General features: G+C 41.8%; 1 protein-coding gene across 7 annotated transcripts in view; it reads right to left on the reverse strand.

The window, feature by feature from the left end:
* MIA2 (MIA SH3 domain ER export factor 2) overlaps positions 1-2,382 on the reverse strand; it is a 93,574-nt gene extending 91,192 nt beyond the window's left edge. For 4 of the 7 annotated variants that reach the window (XM_084792724.1, XM_084792723.1, XM_084792722.1 and 1 more), the window contains exon 1: positions 2,054-2,381. In XM_084792724.1, coding sequence (XP_084648850.1) covers positions 2,054-2,168 — 115 coding nt within the window. In that variant the 5' untranslated portion in view covers positions 2,169-2,381. Of the gene's footprint in view, positions 1-2,053 lie in introns of all 7 variants that reach the window. The other 3 variants (XM_084792727.1, XM_084792726.1, XM_084792725.1) reach the window with 1 other exon arrangement.
* Between the last annotated feature and the right edge of the window lie 13,753 nt (positions 2,383-16,135).

A 16,135-nucleotide genomic window follows, 5' to 3' on the forward strand; every position in this document is an offset into this window, starting at 1 on the left:
TTTTTTACATTTAAACTAATCATATTTTGCATTTTGAAATGCTGTCTTCTAGACCTGGCATGACTCACAATCTGACAGCAGCTGTGGTTGTCTGCCAAAGGCTTGCACAGGCTCAAGCCATTGACATTGCAAAACAGTGCAGGGAGGGGCTCGCAAGCCCCGCCTGCCAGCGGAGGAGACATGGAGTCCACCCCGCCTGGCCTCTGAAGGAGAGAGAGTCATTTTTCTTTAGGGGCGTGGCCAATGGCTCTCGTGGATGGTCCACATCCACACGGTGCTTCAAAAACTATCTGTAACTCCAATTCCAGGGGTTTCCAAAATGTCCTCCGCTGGCACATAGTATGCAGATACATGTGCGCACAAAATACTCAGATGTAAAATAAAATGAAAATGAACAAATCTTTTAAAAGAACTTAAAAAACAACAACAACAACAACAACACCCAAACAAACAAACAAAAAAAGGAGCCCAGCAGTGGTGGCATCACCTTTATTCCCAGTACTCAAGACGCAGAGGCAGGTAGATCTCTGTGAGTTCAAGGCCAGCCTGGTCTACAGAGGTAGTTCCAGGACAGCCAGGGCTACACAGAGAAACTCTGTCTTGAAGAAAAAAAAAATCACTGGGACTGTAGAGATGGCTTAGCAGATGGGAACACTCGTTACTCTTCCAGAGGACTTGGGTTCAATTCCCAACACCCATACCATGACCTGTGGTCATCTGTGGCTCCAGTCTGTGGATTGAGAACCCTCTTTGGAGCTTGGCGTGGTGGCACATACCTCTAATGCCAGCACTCAGAGGCAGAGGCAGGCAGATCTTCGTGAGTTTGAGGCTGGTGTCTGAGGGCACCTGGCACACACCTAGTGCCTTCACATGCACACAGGCAAACACTAATACACATAAAATAGGAGTACATAAATCTTTAAATACACATATATGTCTTAGACATTATTGTTTTTCATATAGTTATATTTTGTGTTATTTTAATTTACATTTTGCAAAATTGGAAATAGTTTTATATTGGAAAGATAGAACTTAGTTTCAAGAACTCTAAGATGCGAACTTGATATTTTCTTTTTCTTCTTTTTCTTTTTAGACAAAGAACTCACTATGTAGACTGAGCCAGCCTGGACTAGAGAGCCTCTTGATGTCATCAATCCAGTAGGATAAAATTATTTTTCACCATCACATGGATACCAAAAATTAAGTTATTGGGGATGGAGAGATGACTGAGTGGTTAAGAGCACTTAAAGCTTTTACAGAAGACCCAGGTTCAGTTCCCAACACTCACATGGAAGCTCATAGCTGTTTGTAATCCAACTTCCAGGGAATACAATGTGCTCTTTTGGATTCCATGAGCACTAGGCATATACATGATATATTTATGTACATATATACGTATACAGATATATGATATATATGTACATACATGCAAGCAAAATACCCATATATATACAATTTAAATGTAAGTTCTTAAACAACAAAGTAGAAATTCATTTTGCTTCATAGAAACTCAAGAACATTTAGTATTGAATTTCATAAATCATATATATCTATATTGGAACACATAGCATTTTTACATAATACATTAATGCAAATGATTAGCATTTGATAATATTTAGACAGCTAAATCCTGATGGTTTGAAATGAAAACATTTTGGGGGAAACCTATGAGAAAGAGAAAGTTAGAAACTAAAATGTAGACGCTTCCTAAACATTGAATTACCTCCCTAATACCTTTTTAAACAACTCAGTAATCTTTAAAAAAGAAAAAAAAAAAAGGAAAACAGCTGGTTATTTCATTTTTGACACATTGATTACTACCATTTGTGGCATATTTCTATGCCAGTTCTATTTTGTCCTTTATGTTACATTTATAATAATCCTATTACAAAATGCCTTGCTTCTAGAATTCCTTTTTATATCAAGCTATACTTTACAATTCAAATATTTCTCAGGACTAGTAATGTTGATTTTTCATCACACATGCATCCACAGTAACATTTGCTGTGATTTTAGAATTCAGTGTAAGAGGGAAGAAGAAAAGCAAACTTACTTTCACATTCGGGGTCCCCACACTTTTTAAGGTGCGCCAGCAACTTTGTTCCCTCCAGACACTTTGCCAGAGAAATAAGCAAAAGAAGCAATCTTTGAACACTGATATCCGCCATGCTTAAGCCAGCCACCAGGAATCCCAAACAAGCGTCAGAGCACTTGTTAGGTCGCAGGCATGCCAACAAAACAGTAGATACTCTCTTCTGTAGTGCAAGAGGAATGGGCTGAGTGTTTTTTCAGTCCCTTCGAAGCTACATTTTCCTGTAGGTGTGCTGGCTCAGCTTCAGGAATTAACACTCTCTCGGCTCGATCTGCAGTGTCAGTTAGCTAGATAATATAGAAGGGCTTAATAATTAACGAGAACTTTTAGTAATGTTTTATAAAGTAGCCCACGTGAAACTGACTCACTTAAAGGCACCTTGCACTCAGTAGGACAGTTCTAAAGTCTCCATAGAAACGGCACTCAATCTCAGCCATAGTCTTCAGACAGACCGGTCAACGAGTACAAAACTAAGTTTTACTGCATGCAAACTCTAACTTCAAAAGAGAAGGTGTAGAGTCAGGAAATAGCTTGGAGAAGGAATGTACTTACCACACGAAGGCTAATGACCTGAGTTTAATATTACCTGGGACCTACTTGGTAAAAGGACAAAACTGGTTCCCACAAGTGGTAGTCTGGCTTACACTCATTCACACACACACACACACACACACACACACACACACACACACACCACGAGAGAGAGAGAATAAATAAATAAATACGTAGATAGATAATGTATTTTTAAAAGTTAAATGCATAATCTAAAAAGAATGTACTATTTTGCACAAAAGCTTCAAGTACAGAAATTAAACTAAAAAAATGCTCTGCACATGACTTAAGAAAGGAGAAGGCAGGCTGGGCAGTGGTGGCGCACGCCTTTAATCCCAGCACTTGGGAGGCAGAGGCAGGCGGATCTCTGTGAGTTCAAGGCCAGCCTGGACTACAGAGCAAGTTCCAGGACAGCCAAAGCTGTTACATATAGAAACTCTGTCTCGAAAAACCAAAAAAGAAAAAGAAAAGAAGAAGAAGAAGAAGAAGAAGAAGAAGAAGAAGAAGAAGAAGAAGAAGAAGGCATATAGTTATACAAAAAACAGTTAATTTATGTTAACGTATGAGTTTGAAATATAATGAAATTATCAGAAAAACTATTCCTTTGGATATTTTTTAAAATCCTCAGTGTTACTATGAAGTCATAGCTAGATAATAGCTAACACATAATGACTACTTACTATGACCCACATACGATCCGAAGAACCTAAATAATGTGCACAGATACAGGATCTGATCTCAACTTCATACCGGCTCTCTGGGGTAGGTGACATTACTACTCTGATATTTGCATATGAGCCACAGTAGACAGGCTAAGTGACCCGATGTCATGAGTGAGTGTTTTAAGTCGTCTGCTGTGGAAAAACAAAAGCAGAGAACTGTTCCACGTGTTTAAAATTGCATGTGTATTTATGACAGCAAGAAATGAAAGAGCACTGAAAATGCTCTTTCAAAGAGTGAAAATGTCATTTCAGAATGTGTTCTCCTTTATAACTTTCTTTTGTAAAAACCAGTGAGCATACATCATTTGAAAATAAGCTATAAAAACTAAGTCATTTGAATGTTGCTGTTGCTTTAAAAGATTAAAGTCCAATATTGGGAAACTTTGTTTAAAGGACTAGATCTGAAGGTCCACTGGTCCCAAAGCAGCACACTCCACTCCTAGTGTCAGACAAAAATAAGAAATATCCATCACTCAGGCAAGCTAAAGTAAAGGATCTTTGCTTTCAAAGTTCTAAAAGAACAGAAGTACGTTGCCTGCTGGTTTATTTATCAGTGGAAAGTCTGTGCTCTCCAAGATAAGATTTATTCCCAAAAGAATCTGATGGACCTGGGCAGCAGTGGCAGACACCTTTAATCTCAGCACTCAGAAGGCAGAGGCAGAAGGATTACTGTGAGTTCAAGGCCAGCCTGGTCCACAAAGGGAGTCCAAGACAGTCAAAGCTACACAGAGAAAATCTGCCCACACACACATCACACACCACACACACATATATACACACACAGTGTAGTTTCTTGAATTCCTTCATGAGTCTGCAATATTATTGTTGGTGGAAAAAAAAGATCTTTTTTTTTTTTTTGGTTTTTTGAGACAGGGTTTCTCTGTGTAGCCTTGATTGACACTCACTTTGTAGACCAGGCTGGCCTCGAACTCACAGCGATCCACTTGCCTCTGCCTTCCTAGTACTGGGATTAAAGGCATGCGCCACCACTGTCCGGCATGTGTTGATGAAATTTAAATAAAACCCAGCTCTTTGGGGCCAGGTGTGGTCGCACAAGACTGTAATCTCAGCACTCTGGGGAGGCAAGATCTCTGTGAATTCCAACTCCACTTGTACAGAGAAAGTTCCAGATCATCAGGGGGAGACTCTGTCAGAGAGAGAGTGTGTTAACTCTCCATCTTCAAGAAGTTGTCTGCACAATTTATTTTATCAAGCTCAATATTAGAAGCTTAAGAGGTGGCTCATCAGCACTTGGGAGGCAGAGGCAGGTGGATCGCTGTGAGTTCAAGGTCAGCCTGGTCTACAAAGAGAGTCCAAGACAGCCAAGGCAACACAGAGAAAACCCTGTCTCAAAAAAACAAAAACAAAACAAGAGGTGGCTCATCTGTAAAGAGCATTTACTGCTCTTCCAGAGGACCCAAGTTGAGTTCCAGTATCTACAGGGACCCATCACTTTGGCTTCGGAGAGCACCTACCCCTCATGTGAACAAATCTACACATAGACACATAATTAAAAATAACAAAATAGCTGGGCATGGTGGCTCACACCTTTAGTCCCAGGACTTGGGAGGTAGATGGGTCTCTGTGCGTTCAAGGCCAGTTTGGTCTACAAAGTGAGTCCAGGACAGCCAGTACTGTTACACAGAGAAAGCCTGTCTCAAACAAACACAAAAGAAGAAGAAGGAGGAGGAGGAGAGCATACTCATGAATGTGTGGTGGTTCCAGGACAGCGAGGGCTATGCAGAGGAACCTTGTCTCCAAAAAAGGCCGAAACAAAAATAAATCAATGAAATAAAAATAAAATCTTAAAAATTAAAAACCAGGACTGGAGAGATGGCTCAGAGGTTAAGAGCACTGACTGTTTCCCAGAGGTCCTAAGTTCAATTCCCACCAACCATATGGTGGCTCAGAACCATCTATAATGAGTTCTGGTGCATATATGTGGGTAGAATACTGTATAAGTAATAAATGATCTTTTTAAAAAACAATAATAAATGATGAACACTTCAAAATTTTGTTTAAGTATCATTGCTGCTTATATTCAATGCTAAAGACCTCATAGATTAAATTCAGAATTAATGCTATTCTAAATTAGCATAAAATGGGTAGGTAAGATGGCTCAGTGAGTGAGATGCTTGTCCTGCAAATCTGATGAGCTGAGTTTAATACCCTGAGCCCATGTGTAGGTGAAAGAAAAGAACTGACTCCACAAAGTTTGACTTCAACACATGTGCTATGACATGTGTATACACTATGCACACACATCATGAAAGTACATGTGCAGACTTGTATGACCACCAGGCCCTAACAATCAGAGTTGATCCCCAGGTCCCACAAGGGAGAAGGAAAGAATCAACTCTGGTAAATTGTCTCTGACCTATTGCACTCACACATACACACACAATAGATAGATAGGTAGGTAGGTAGATGGATGGATACATAGATACATGGATGGATAGATAGATAGATAGATAGATAGATAGATAGATAGATAGATAAAAGTCAGATAGATACATGGCTCAGGGGTTAAACTCTAAAGACCTGAATTCAATCCCTGGAACTCACATAGAGTTCAAGCTGTCCTCCGACTTCCATATGCACTCCTTAGCTCCAGGGTATGCACACACACACACACACACACACACACACACACACACACACGAAATGAAGGCAACTAGTAAAATTTAATTTTAATATTCCAAGTAAAGCTGGGTAGTGGTGACACACGCCTTTAGTCCCAGCGCACTGGGGAAGCAGAGGCAGGCCAGTTTGAGGCCAGCCTGGTCTACAGAGAGAGTTCCAGGATGGCCAGAGCCACACAGAGAAACTGTCTCAAACAAATAAACAAACATAAAATTTAAAACCTAAGTAAAACAAGAGCAGTAAGAGCCCAGCAAAGTTTAGATTTGTCTATTGATGTAAGCAGAGGAACACTTGAGAGAGAGAAGGGTCTCCTCACCACGGACACCCACTCTTGCCTCTTACGGCACTTGGTGATCTCATTTTCTGTTCAGATCATGATTTTTAAAAAGCAGAAAAAGGTGAACTGATGTTGATTACTGATATCCAACAGAGCATAAAGAAGACTGCTATAAATAACAGCGACATCAACTTAGACATTACCTAACCCTTGACACAGTGTGTGAATCAAATGTACCTGCATTCACTCACAAAGCCGACATGAAGGAAGATGCCATGGTTACAGAGCGCAGCCACTGAAAGTAAGAGAAGTTGCTGTACAAAACTGACAACTGAATCATCAGCCACACGTCACATCCCACGGCTAAAGTCTCAACTCGCCTGTAATCCCAGCCCTTGTGAGGCAGAGGCAGGTGGATCTCTGTGAGTTCGAGGCCAGCTTGGTCTACAAAGGGAGTCTAGGACAGCCAGGATTGTTACACAGAGAAACCGGGTCTCGAAAACAAAACAAACAAGAACGTAGGAGCATGCTCACAAGCGTCTGGTTTTTATTGTGTGGTTGTTTTATTGCCAATCCTTGCCTCATTTCTTAACATCTCAAATATCCTAAAGGGAAAACATTTCCTTGAACTACCTGCCTGTCACTCTGGCAACTTATAAGTTCAGTCAGAAGCTCCTCAGGATTATCAGAACTGAATAAACCAGTAGGGTTTTACCAAGAACAGAGCTTCTGTATAAAGTCTCCATGGTAGATAGGCTCGTGGAAAGAGAGAAAGTCTTGAACATCCAAGAGTTAAGCTGGTGTGGAAGACTTGGAGAGCGCTGCGATCCTTTGGTCCAGGTAGGACGGTCTGCAGCTTCCCCAAGTCAGCTGACAGCCTCCAGGAGGCTAAGTCAAGGTCGGCCTTCCCTGTGGTGAGTTGGTGAGTGGGTCGCCTTACACAAGATTAATCCTCCTGGCTGTTCTAGTGCACCTAGGGAATAAAGGCCAGTGGCACTCTTCACCAGTGCTTCCTGGTGACTCAGCCACTGCAGTTTGACTTCTGTGCTTTTCTGCTTTCTTCCCCTTTCCTTTTAAGGACTCGAATGCCTTAAGCCCTAAATTCCATCTCCTTTCAGAAGACACAACTCCGGAAGCAATGAGACACAGACAAAAAACAAAAAACAAACAAACAAAAAAAGACCACAGTAAACATACATGTTTTACTGTATGTGCTGGTGACTCTATGACTTCCTTGTGTGTGTGTGTGGCGTTGCTGAAGTCCACAGTGTAATTCTACTCACCTTTTTATGCTTCCTGGCTATCAATAGGAGTTTTACCAGGAAATGAATGGATATCCAGATCTAAGGGCTGGTACATGGTAATGACAGGTCACAAAGGTATGGATAGGGCGAAAGGGAAGCGACAGGAATGCAACATCCTCAGGCAGGAAGGAACTGCGGCTTGCTTGGGGAGAGCTACCCAAAAGGAGCTTGAAGCCTTCGGGAAAGGAGCTCAGGCAGGAGAGCCTCTGGCTTCACTGCCTTCTGCTGTCCTGACAGTGGTTCCTGTTGACCAAAGCCAGCAGATGCACGTGAAGAAGGGAAGCCTTTGAGGCGACTGGAGATGTCTGCGTTCTGGAGGAGCAAAGCGCAATGACAGACTGAAGCATGGATTAGGATGAAACGCAAGCACGTCATGATTCCTTCACTACGTACTGTCCAGACCCAACACAGCCTTGAATTGAATTGAATTGTAGCTAGTTTTTTGTTTTGTTGTTGTTGTTTGTGTGGGTTTTTTTTTTCTTTCTTTGAGACAGGGTTTCTCTGTGGGTATGCATGTGGGTGTGGTGTGGGTATGCACAAATTTGTGTACGAGTGAGTGTGTGTGTGTGTGTGTGTGTGTGTGTGTGTGTGTGTGTTTTGAGGCAATCGCTCACTACTGGGAGTAGGACTACTGATTAGCCTCGGCTGGCTGTCCATTAAATCCATGGATCTTCTTGTCTCTGAGTCTCCAGCACTAGGGTTGCAAGCACATGCTGCCATCCAGGCTTTTTTTTCTTTTCTTAACCATTGGCATCAGAGCTAGTGCTCACACTTATACAGCAAGTGCTTTACTGACTGAGCTACGTCAGCGTCAGCTATTCACAGCTTCTGTATGAAAAAGAAAATAAAAGAAGTCATCCCTTAGTATTTATATCCCAGATTACATATTTTTAGTTTGTAAAATTTACTAGTTTATGTGTATGGGTGTTTTGCAAGCATGCGGGGGCGGCGTACATGCAAGCAACTTGTATGCGTCTGGTGCCCATTGAGGCTAGATCAGGATGTCAGATCCCCTGGAACTGAAGGTACGAACAGTTGAAAGTTGTCGTGAAGGTGCTGGAAATTAAACCTAGATCCACTGGAAGAGCAACACTGCTCTTTTCTACTGAATCATCTCTCCAGGCCTTAAATCTTATTTATTTACATATTGATGTATTTATTTATTATGTGTTTTGTTTGCCTGCATTGTATGTCTGTAAAACACCTGTGTGCCTGGTGCCCTTGGAGACCAAAAGAGGCCATCAGATTCCCTGGAACTCTCCAGGGGAGGTAGGAATGAGTTGCCATACCTGGTGTCACTATTAGCATCTACTGCCCCTCGCATGGCAGGGGCAGGGGCAGATGCCTGACACCCACTGGCCGACTAGCGGGGGGGTGGGGGGGCAGAGGGGGGCGGAGATGCAGGCCCAGCAAGTGCTTTCCCAGGGGTCAGCACTCACAACTTCACAGACAGTTCTGCCATTGCTACCTGACCACTGGGCATCCCCCCCAGAATAAATAGCGTCTCAGACAGTCATGGTGGAGCGAGAAGTCAAGCCAACTTTACTTGTGAATTAGGGATTTATAAACCTTGGCCAGAGAGGGTGAATGCATCTGATTCGCTAAGGCTCATCAGGGTGCCAGGACACGTCATCTACATACAGTGATACGGTGCCTCAGTAACACAGAGCCTTTATCACAAGAAGACAGAACTTAATTATCCGGCACTGAGGTATAACTAAAGACCATTTGTTGGAGGCTAAGGTGTCAGCATGGGGTTGGGGTATTTCCTGGAATTCCCTGTGCTTGTTATCAGGAAAGGTCAGGCCTGTATTTTCCTTTAGGACTATAGACACCCCTTACAAACTCTGGATTCATCAGATCAGCTGAGGTCAGGGCCCCGATGAGGAAGGGAGTTCATTCTTCATAGCCAAAGTGTGGCTCCAGCTATCCGGAGAAGGTCAGACTTCTACCTTAACCAATAGAGTCCTACACTAGGGCCAAGCCACACCACAACTAGAAACAGGTTTTTTCCAGTAAACAAAACCATCCCCGGGTTCACAGTGTGATCAAATATCCTGTAACACACTCTACCAACTGAGCTACAAGCAGGAATATGATTTCTAAAAGTTTATCATATGGGGGCTAGAGCAATGGCTCAGCAGTTTAGCACTAGCAGAGGACCTGGGTTTCACTCTTAGCACCCACATGCAGTTCACAACTGTTTGTAACTCCAGGTCTGAGGGTCTAATAACCTCTTCTGGCCTCTGTGGGGGGCCAGGAACTCACTTGGTACACATATGTACGTGCAGCCAGACACTTATATACATAAAGTAACACAGACACTTGAGAATCAGAAGTTCAAGGTCAAGGGGGCTACATGAGACCCTAACTCAAACAAATGCTTTAAGTGTTTTTTAATTTAATATTTTTATTTTATGTGCATTGGTGTGAGGTATGATGGTGTTGGGTCCCCTGGAACTAAGTTACAGACAGTTTTGGGCTGCCATGTGAGTGCTGGGAACTGAGCCACGTCCCGTGGAAAAGCAAACCAGTGCTCTTAACCACTAAGCCATCTCTCCAGCCTGCTTTAAGTGTCTTAAATTTTTATTTTGAAATAATTTTATATTATGTCCAAAATTTCAAATATATTTTCGGTATACTTCATCTATCCTCCCCTAATGGTAGTCTTTTATAACCATTGTATAGTTATCAGAGATAAAGCTAAATCTATATTATAACGTATTACCTAAACTACATACTGTATTATTAATTACTAAATTTAAAAAATAATGTCCCTTTTTTTGTTCAAGAATTGAACTTGCCTGTAATTCCAAAACTTGGGATGCTGAGGCAGGAGAATCATGAGTTCTAAGCTAGCCAAGGATACATGGTGAAACTCACAGAGATGCACCTGCCTCTGCCTCCAGAGTGCTGGGATTAAAGGTGTGTGCCATTGCACCCAGTGTCCTCCTGGAGGATTTTCAAGGAACTCACCAGCAGATTCTCCAATGGTAAGAAATCCAGATCATTAGCTTCTTGATATTTACCTATTTGCTCTCCACTGTACGAACAATGGCCTGCTCTCTTTTCTGCAATATCTAATGGCATCTTTACAAAATGACTTCGGTCAGCACCTTACTTCTCCACCCTGGCTGAATGGTTATGCTGGACAAATGAAATATATTTGGGGCTGGAGAGATGGCTCAGCGGTTAAGAGAACTGACTGCTCTTCCAAAGGACCTAGGTTCAACTCCCAGCACCCACATGGCAGTTCACAACTGTCTGTAACTCAAAGATCTGACACCCTCACACAGACATACATGCAGGCACAACATCAATGCACATAAAATAAAAATAAATAAAAATTTTAAAAAATGAGACATATTTGAATTTCCTTATCACAACTTACATTCCTCCTTGAACTCCTCTGCTGTCTTAGTTGATGTGTAGACAGTAAAATTAATTTGTTGTGGTGTAAGTATGTGGTTCCATGAATTTTGATGAATAGATAGCTGTATATCCACTGTATATAGCCTGTATATACCACTATTCCACACACACACACCAGTCCCAAGTTAAGTTAAAACTAAGATCTAAAAAAAAAGAACACAAATTTTTTTTTTGTTTTGTTTGTTTCTCTATGTAGCTTTGGCTGACCTGGACTCACTTTGTAGACAAGGCTGGCCTCGAACTCACAATGATCCTCCTGCCTCTGCCTCTCTGAGTGCTGGGATCAAAGGCGTGCACCACCATGCATAGATTATAGTAAATTCTTTTTTTTTTTTTTTTTTTTTTTTTTTGGTTTTTCAAGACAGGGGTTCTCTGTGTATCCTTGGCTGTCCTGGATTCCCTTTATAGACCAGGCTGGCCTCGAACTCACAGCGATCCGCCTACCTCTGCCTCCTGAGTGCTGGGATTAAAGGCGTGCGCCACCACTGCCAGGCTATAGTAAATTCTTAACTTTGCCTAATCTGTTCACAAGGTATGCAAATCCTTTAGCAGAATTGAAAGATACTTAAAACAAGCTCATTGAAAGCAAAATGAGTATGTCTTGGTCTCTTAATCTTTGCAAGATTAAACCGCAATAAAAATTACCTTTGAACTAGTTCAAAGTTGATAATGCTCCAGCAGATATCCTTTGACACTTTTTAAAAAGGTGAATCCCATAAGTCTGACACAGCGAACAAAACGGACTATGAACTAAAAGTCATTTGTTAGACTCAAAATGTTTAATCAAAATACATTTACAAACCTAATTGCTTAAATGTGTCATTTCTTCAAAAATAACTTTCATAACCCACTCTACTCCCAAAGCACTACCAGACAGTGTACCTGCTTTTCTGTCCTAGCCCTTCAGCTAGCTTGTCTCCTAAGGAAGCAGTGGCAGGAAGTGGCAGTGGGAAGAGGAAGCAGCTAGGTACATGCCAGGTACCTGTGTTTCCTACTTCCGGGAAGTATGAAGCAGGAGTTTTGGTTGAGGTGCAGAATAGCAAGACTTCAACCTCTTAAAAAGAGATACAATAGAAGGAGACTCCAGCGTCTTTGGGAACAGAAGGTACTGGAATTAATGATCCAGTAGAGGGGGCCCTTACTCAAATACCCAAGCCTGTATCTACAAGGTAACACTAGCCAGCTGTGTTACTACATACAAGCCTAGTTTTTGGTTTTTAAGATTTATTTCCATTATTTTTCAGTGTGTGTGTGTGTGTGTGTGTGTGTGTGTGTGTGTGTGTGTGTGTAGGGTGGGGCTGGGGAAGTATGAGCACATGAACGCATGTACCTACAGAGGCCAGAGGAACTGCATCCTACTAAAGCTGGAGTTCAAGGTGGTTGTGAGCTGCCTGAGAACCGAACTCGGCTTTTCTTCCAGAACACTACTTCCTCTTAACCCTGAGCCATCTCTCCAGCACCATACAAGCCTACATATTAAAAAACAAATAAACAAAACAAACAAACCACCTGGATGTGGGGCATATGCCCCCAGCTACTCATCTCAGCTAGGAGGATGAGGCAGGAGAAAGCAAGTTCCAGCCCAACTTGAGATACACAGCAAGACACCATCTTGAAAATCAAAGCCAAACAGGGCTGGAGAGATAGCTCAGTAGTTAAGAGCACTGACTGTTCTTCCAAAGGACCTGGGTTCAGTTCCCAGCACCCACATTGCAGCTCACAACTGTCTGTAATTCCAAGATCCAACACCAGCTATTTATGCAGACAAAACACCAAAGTACATAAAGAAAACCAGAACAAAGCAAAACAGCTGCAGTTAGCCAGGCGTGGGGGTGCATACTTGCAGTCCCAGCATGTTAGGTGGAGGCAAAAAGACCAGGGGATCAAGGCCATCCTCCGCAACATAATGAGTTCAAGGAAAGTTTAGGTTACAGAGCTGTTGCAAATTAAAAATGAAAACTAAAGATACACAAATAAAATGTAAAAAGCTTCATTAATAAAATTAGCCTTGGTCTGGGGCTGGAGAGATGGCTCAGTGGTTAAGAGCACTGCCTGCTCTTCCAAAGGACCCAAGTTCAATTCCCAGCACCCACATGGCAACTCAAAACTGTCTGTAACTTCAAGATTTGACATCCTCACATAAACGCACATAAATTAAAATTAAATAAAAATGTTTTTAAAAAATTAGCCTTGGTCTATAATTAAAATCTTGTAATTAGGACTGGAGAGATGGCTCAGAGGTTAAGAACACTGACTGTTCTTCCAGAGATCTTGAGTTCAAATCCTAGCAACCACATGGTGGCTTACAACCATCTATAATGTGATCTAACGCCCTCTTCTGGCCTACAAGTGAACATGCAGGCAGTACACTGTATACTTAATAAATTAATTAATTAATCAGTTAAAATCTTGTAATTACAGACTAAATTAAAATTACAGGAGAATTTAAAATTATATTCCCATAAAATTATAGGAAAATTGCACTGTGTTGATTATTTTCTGTTGCTATAATAAAACACCATGATTAAGACAATTTACAAAAGAGTTTATTTTGTCTTACAGCAGCAGATAGAAAGAGTCCATCATGGTGGGAAGGCATGACAGCACATGGCAGGCAGGGCGCCAGGAACAGGAAATTGAGAGAGAGAAAACTGGAACTAGTCGAGGTTTCTTATTCTCACACCCAGCCTCCAGTGCCATACTTCCTCTAACAAGGCCATGTGATTGGGTTCTGCAGTGTCTGTGGCAAAAGGGCATGCATTCTCAGACTGCAATAGAGAGACGGGCTTCACTCAGGTGAAGATGGAATGAGCCGGAAAATGAGAAGCCAGAAGATTAAAGCAGACTGCTGAGTTAGTTTGAGGCCAAGCAGAGCCAGGACGAGAGAGAAGCCAGATTAAATAAGTCAGCTGGGTGAAGAGTTTGAGCCAGAACATCTGTGTGGAATCAGCCAGCCCGGAGCTCAGAAAGAAGAAGAAAGGGTGAGCTTGGTAAGCAGTAAGTCTCAGAGTCAGAAAACGTTTTAGGCCTAGGTTAGATTGTATGGAGGCTAGAAGCTTCCAAGACTAGGGCTAGGTTAGCAGAAGAAGGCAGTAACCCTCCCAGACAACAATTGAGACAGGTGAATAAAAGTTACTTTTACAGAGGCAGACAGATGTCTGAGTCCCAGGAAATCCAGGGCTACACAGAGGAACCCTGTCTTGAAAAACAAACAAAACAAAACTACATTACATAAAATAAATAAATGAACATTACAGTGTAATCTTGTTCAAATTGGTTGCCACTCTGAATAAAAGGTCATAATCCTAGATAAAGTCTAGAACACCCTGTTCCACACTGTCCACTCAGGGCTGACTCAGATGCTGTCACTCTTAGTGGAGTTAAAGGCTGAGAGATTCTTAGGAAAGCTGAAGAGTTCAAAAGGTTAAATGACCAAAGAGGAAATTATCTTGCAACTCTACCCTAAAAAAACAAGTCAAAAAGAACTAAAGGCAACATGCTTGACATCTAGAAAAAGTAATTTTGCATTTGCTCCAGGACATAGAATTATCAAAGCATAAAGTTTTAACTTTGCTGGCAAGATGACCCCATGGATAAAAAGAGCAAGCCTAATGACCTGAGTTGAATCCCCAGGGTCAGATGCTTAAAAGAAGAGGACCAATTCCCAAAACTTGTCCTCAGACCTTCACACATGCTCTGTAACACACATGCTCAATAAATAAAAGTTTAAAAATAAGGTAGAGAATGATATAGGGAGACACCCAAAGTCAACCTCTTACCCTCATACATGTGCATACGTCACATACAAATGTACATGTGCATGTGTGCACACACACACACATTAAAATCTGTCCTCAGCTACATAGTGAGTTTGAGGCCAGCCTGGGATTCTCAAAAAGAAAAACTGAAGTGGGACCGTGTCTGCATGTATGTATTTGCACTTCATGCATGACTACTGTCACCGAGGGCAGAAGAAGGCATCAGATCCCCTGGAACTAGAGTTTTACAGGTAGTTTTTGAACCCTCCCTCCCCCATCAGTATGAGAACAGAATCCAAGGTCCTCTGCAAGAGCAGCAAGCACTCCTAACCACTCGGCTTTCTCTCCAGCCCCCAAAATTGTTTTCTTATTTATACTAGACTGATGGATATGAAGTGCGCACAAACCAGGTAACCTTTGGCTAAACCATCTAGAATCTGAGGCATCCAGGTTTCTAGACCCATGACAGAATAGGCTTGGGAACTACACTTAAAGATCATGCCTATGGAGGCTGGAGAGATGCCTCAGAAGTTAAGAGCACTGTTTGTTCTTCCAGAGGTTCTGAGTTCAATTCCCAGCAACCACATGGTGGCTCACAACCATCTATAATGAGATCTAATGCCCCCTTCTGGCAGAGCACTCATATATGTAAAATAATTAAATTACAAAAAAAAGATCTTGCCTATGGACCTCTGTGAGTTTGAGTCCAGTCTGTTTACATAGCAAGTTTCAGGACAGTCAGGCTACATAGAGATCCTCTGTCAACAAAACAAAATAAACAAAAAGACCATACCTTGAAGTGGTTTGTTTGACTCCTGGAGTTGAAAGGCCGAGACCAGAGTAACCACTGTTGTAGTTCCAGTCAAAAAGTTAGACAGACTTATTCAAGTCAGCTTAACATTATCAATGGTCCAACCACAAAAGGCAATTTTCTTGTCTTTCTGGAGAATGTCCTTATGGCTAGGAAAAAGCTGCAAAAGACTACTACTCTGGGGACAAAAGGAAAACAGAAAGAAGCTTCCTAATCTCTGGAAAGACCTTTACATTGTGTCTACATATAAGTAAATAAATTAAGCATGCAATGAAAGTGGAAAAACTTTTTTTTTTTTTGAGACAGGGTTTCTCTGTGTAGCCCTGGCTGTCCTGGACTCATTTTGTAGATCAGTCTGGCTTCGAACTCACAGTGATCTGCCTGCCTCTGCCTCCCAAGTGCTGGGAATAAAGGTGTGTGCCACCACGTCTGGCTCAAAAGTAGAAAACGTTTATCCATAAGATCAAACACATGCAAACTCTCTGGGGAACTCAATAACACTGCACAACCCGAATAAAGAAAATCTTCAAAGATTTCACGAGGA

Source organism: Acomys minous, assembly GCF_964271855.1.
Source record: "Acomys minous genome assembly, chromosome: 8".
NCBI lineage: Eukaryota > Metazoa > Chordata > Mammalia > Rodentia > Muridae > Acomys > Acomys minous.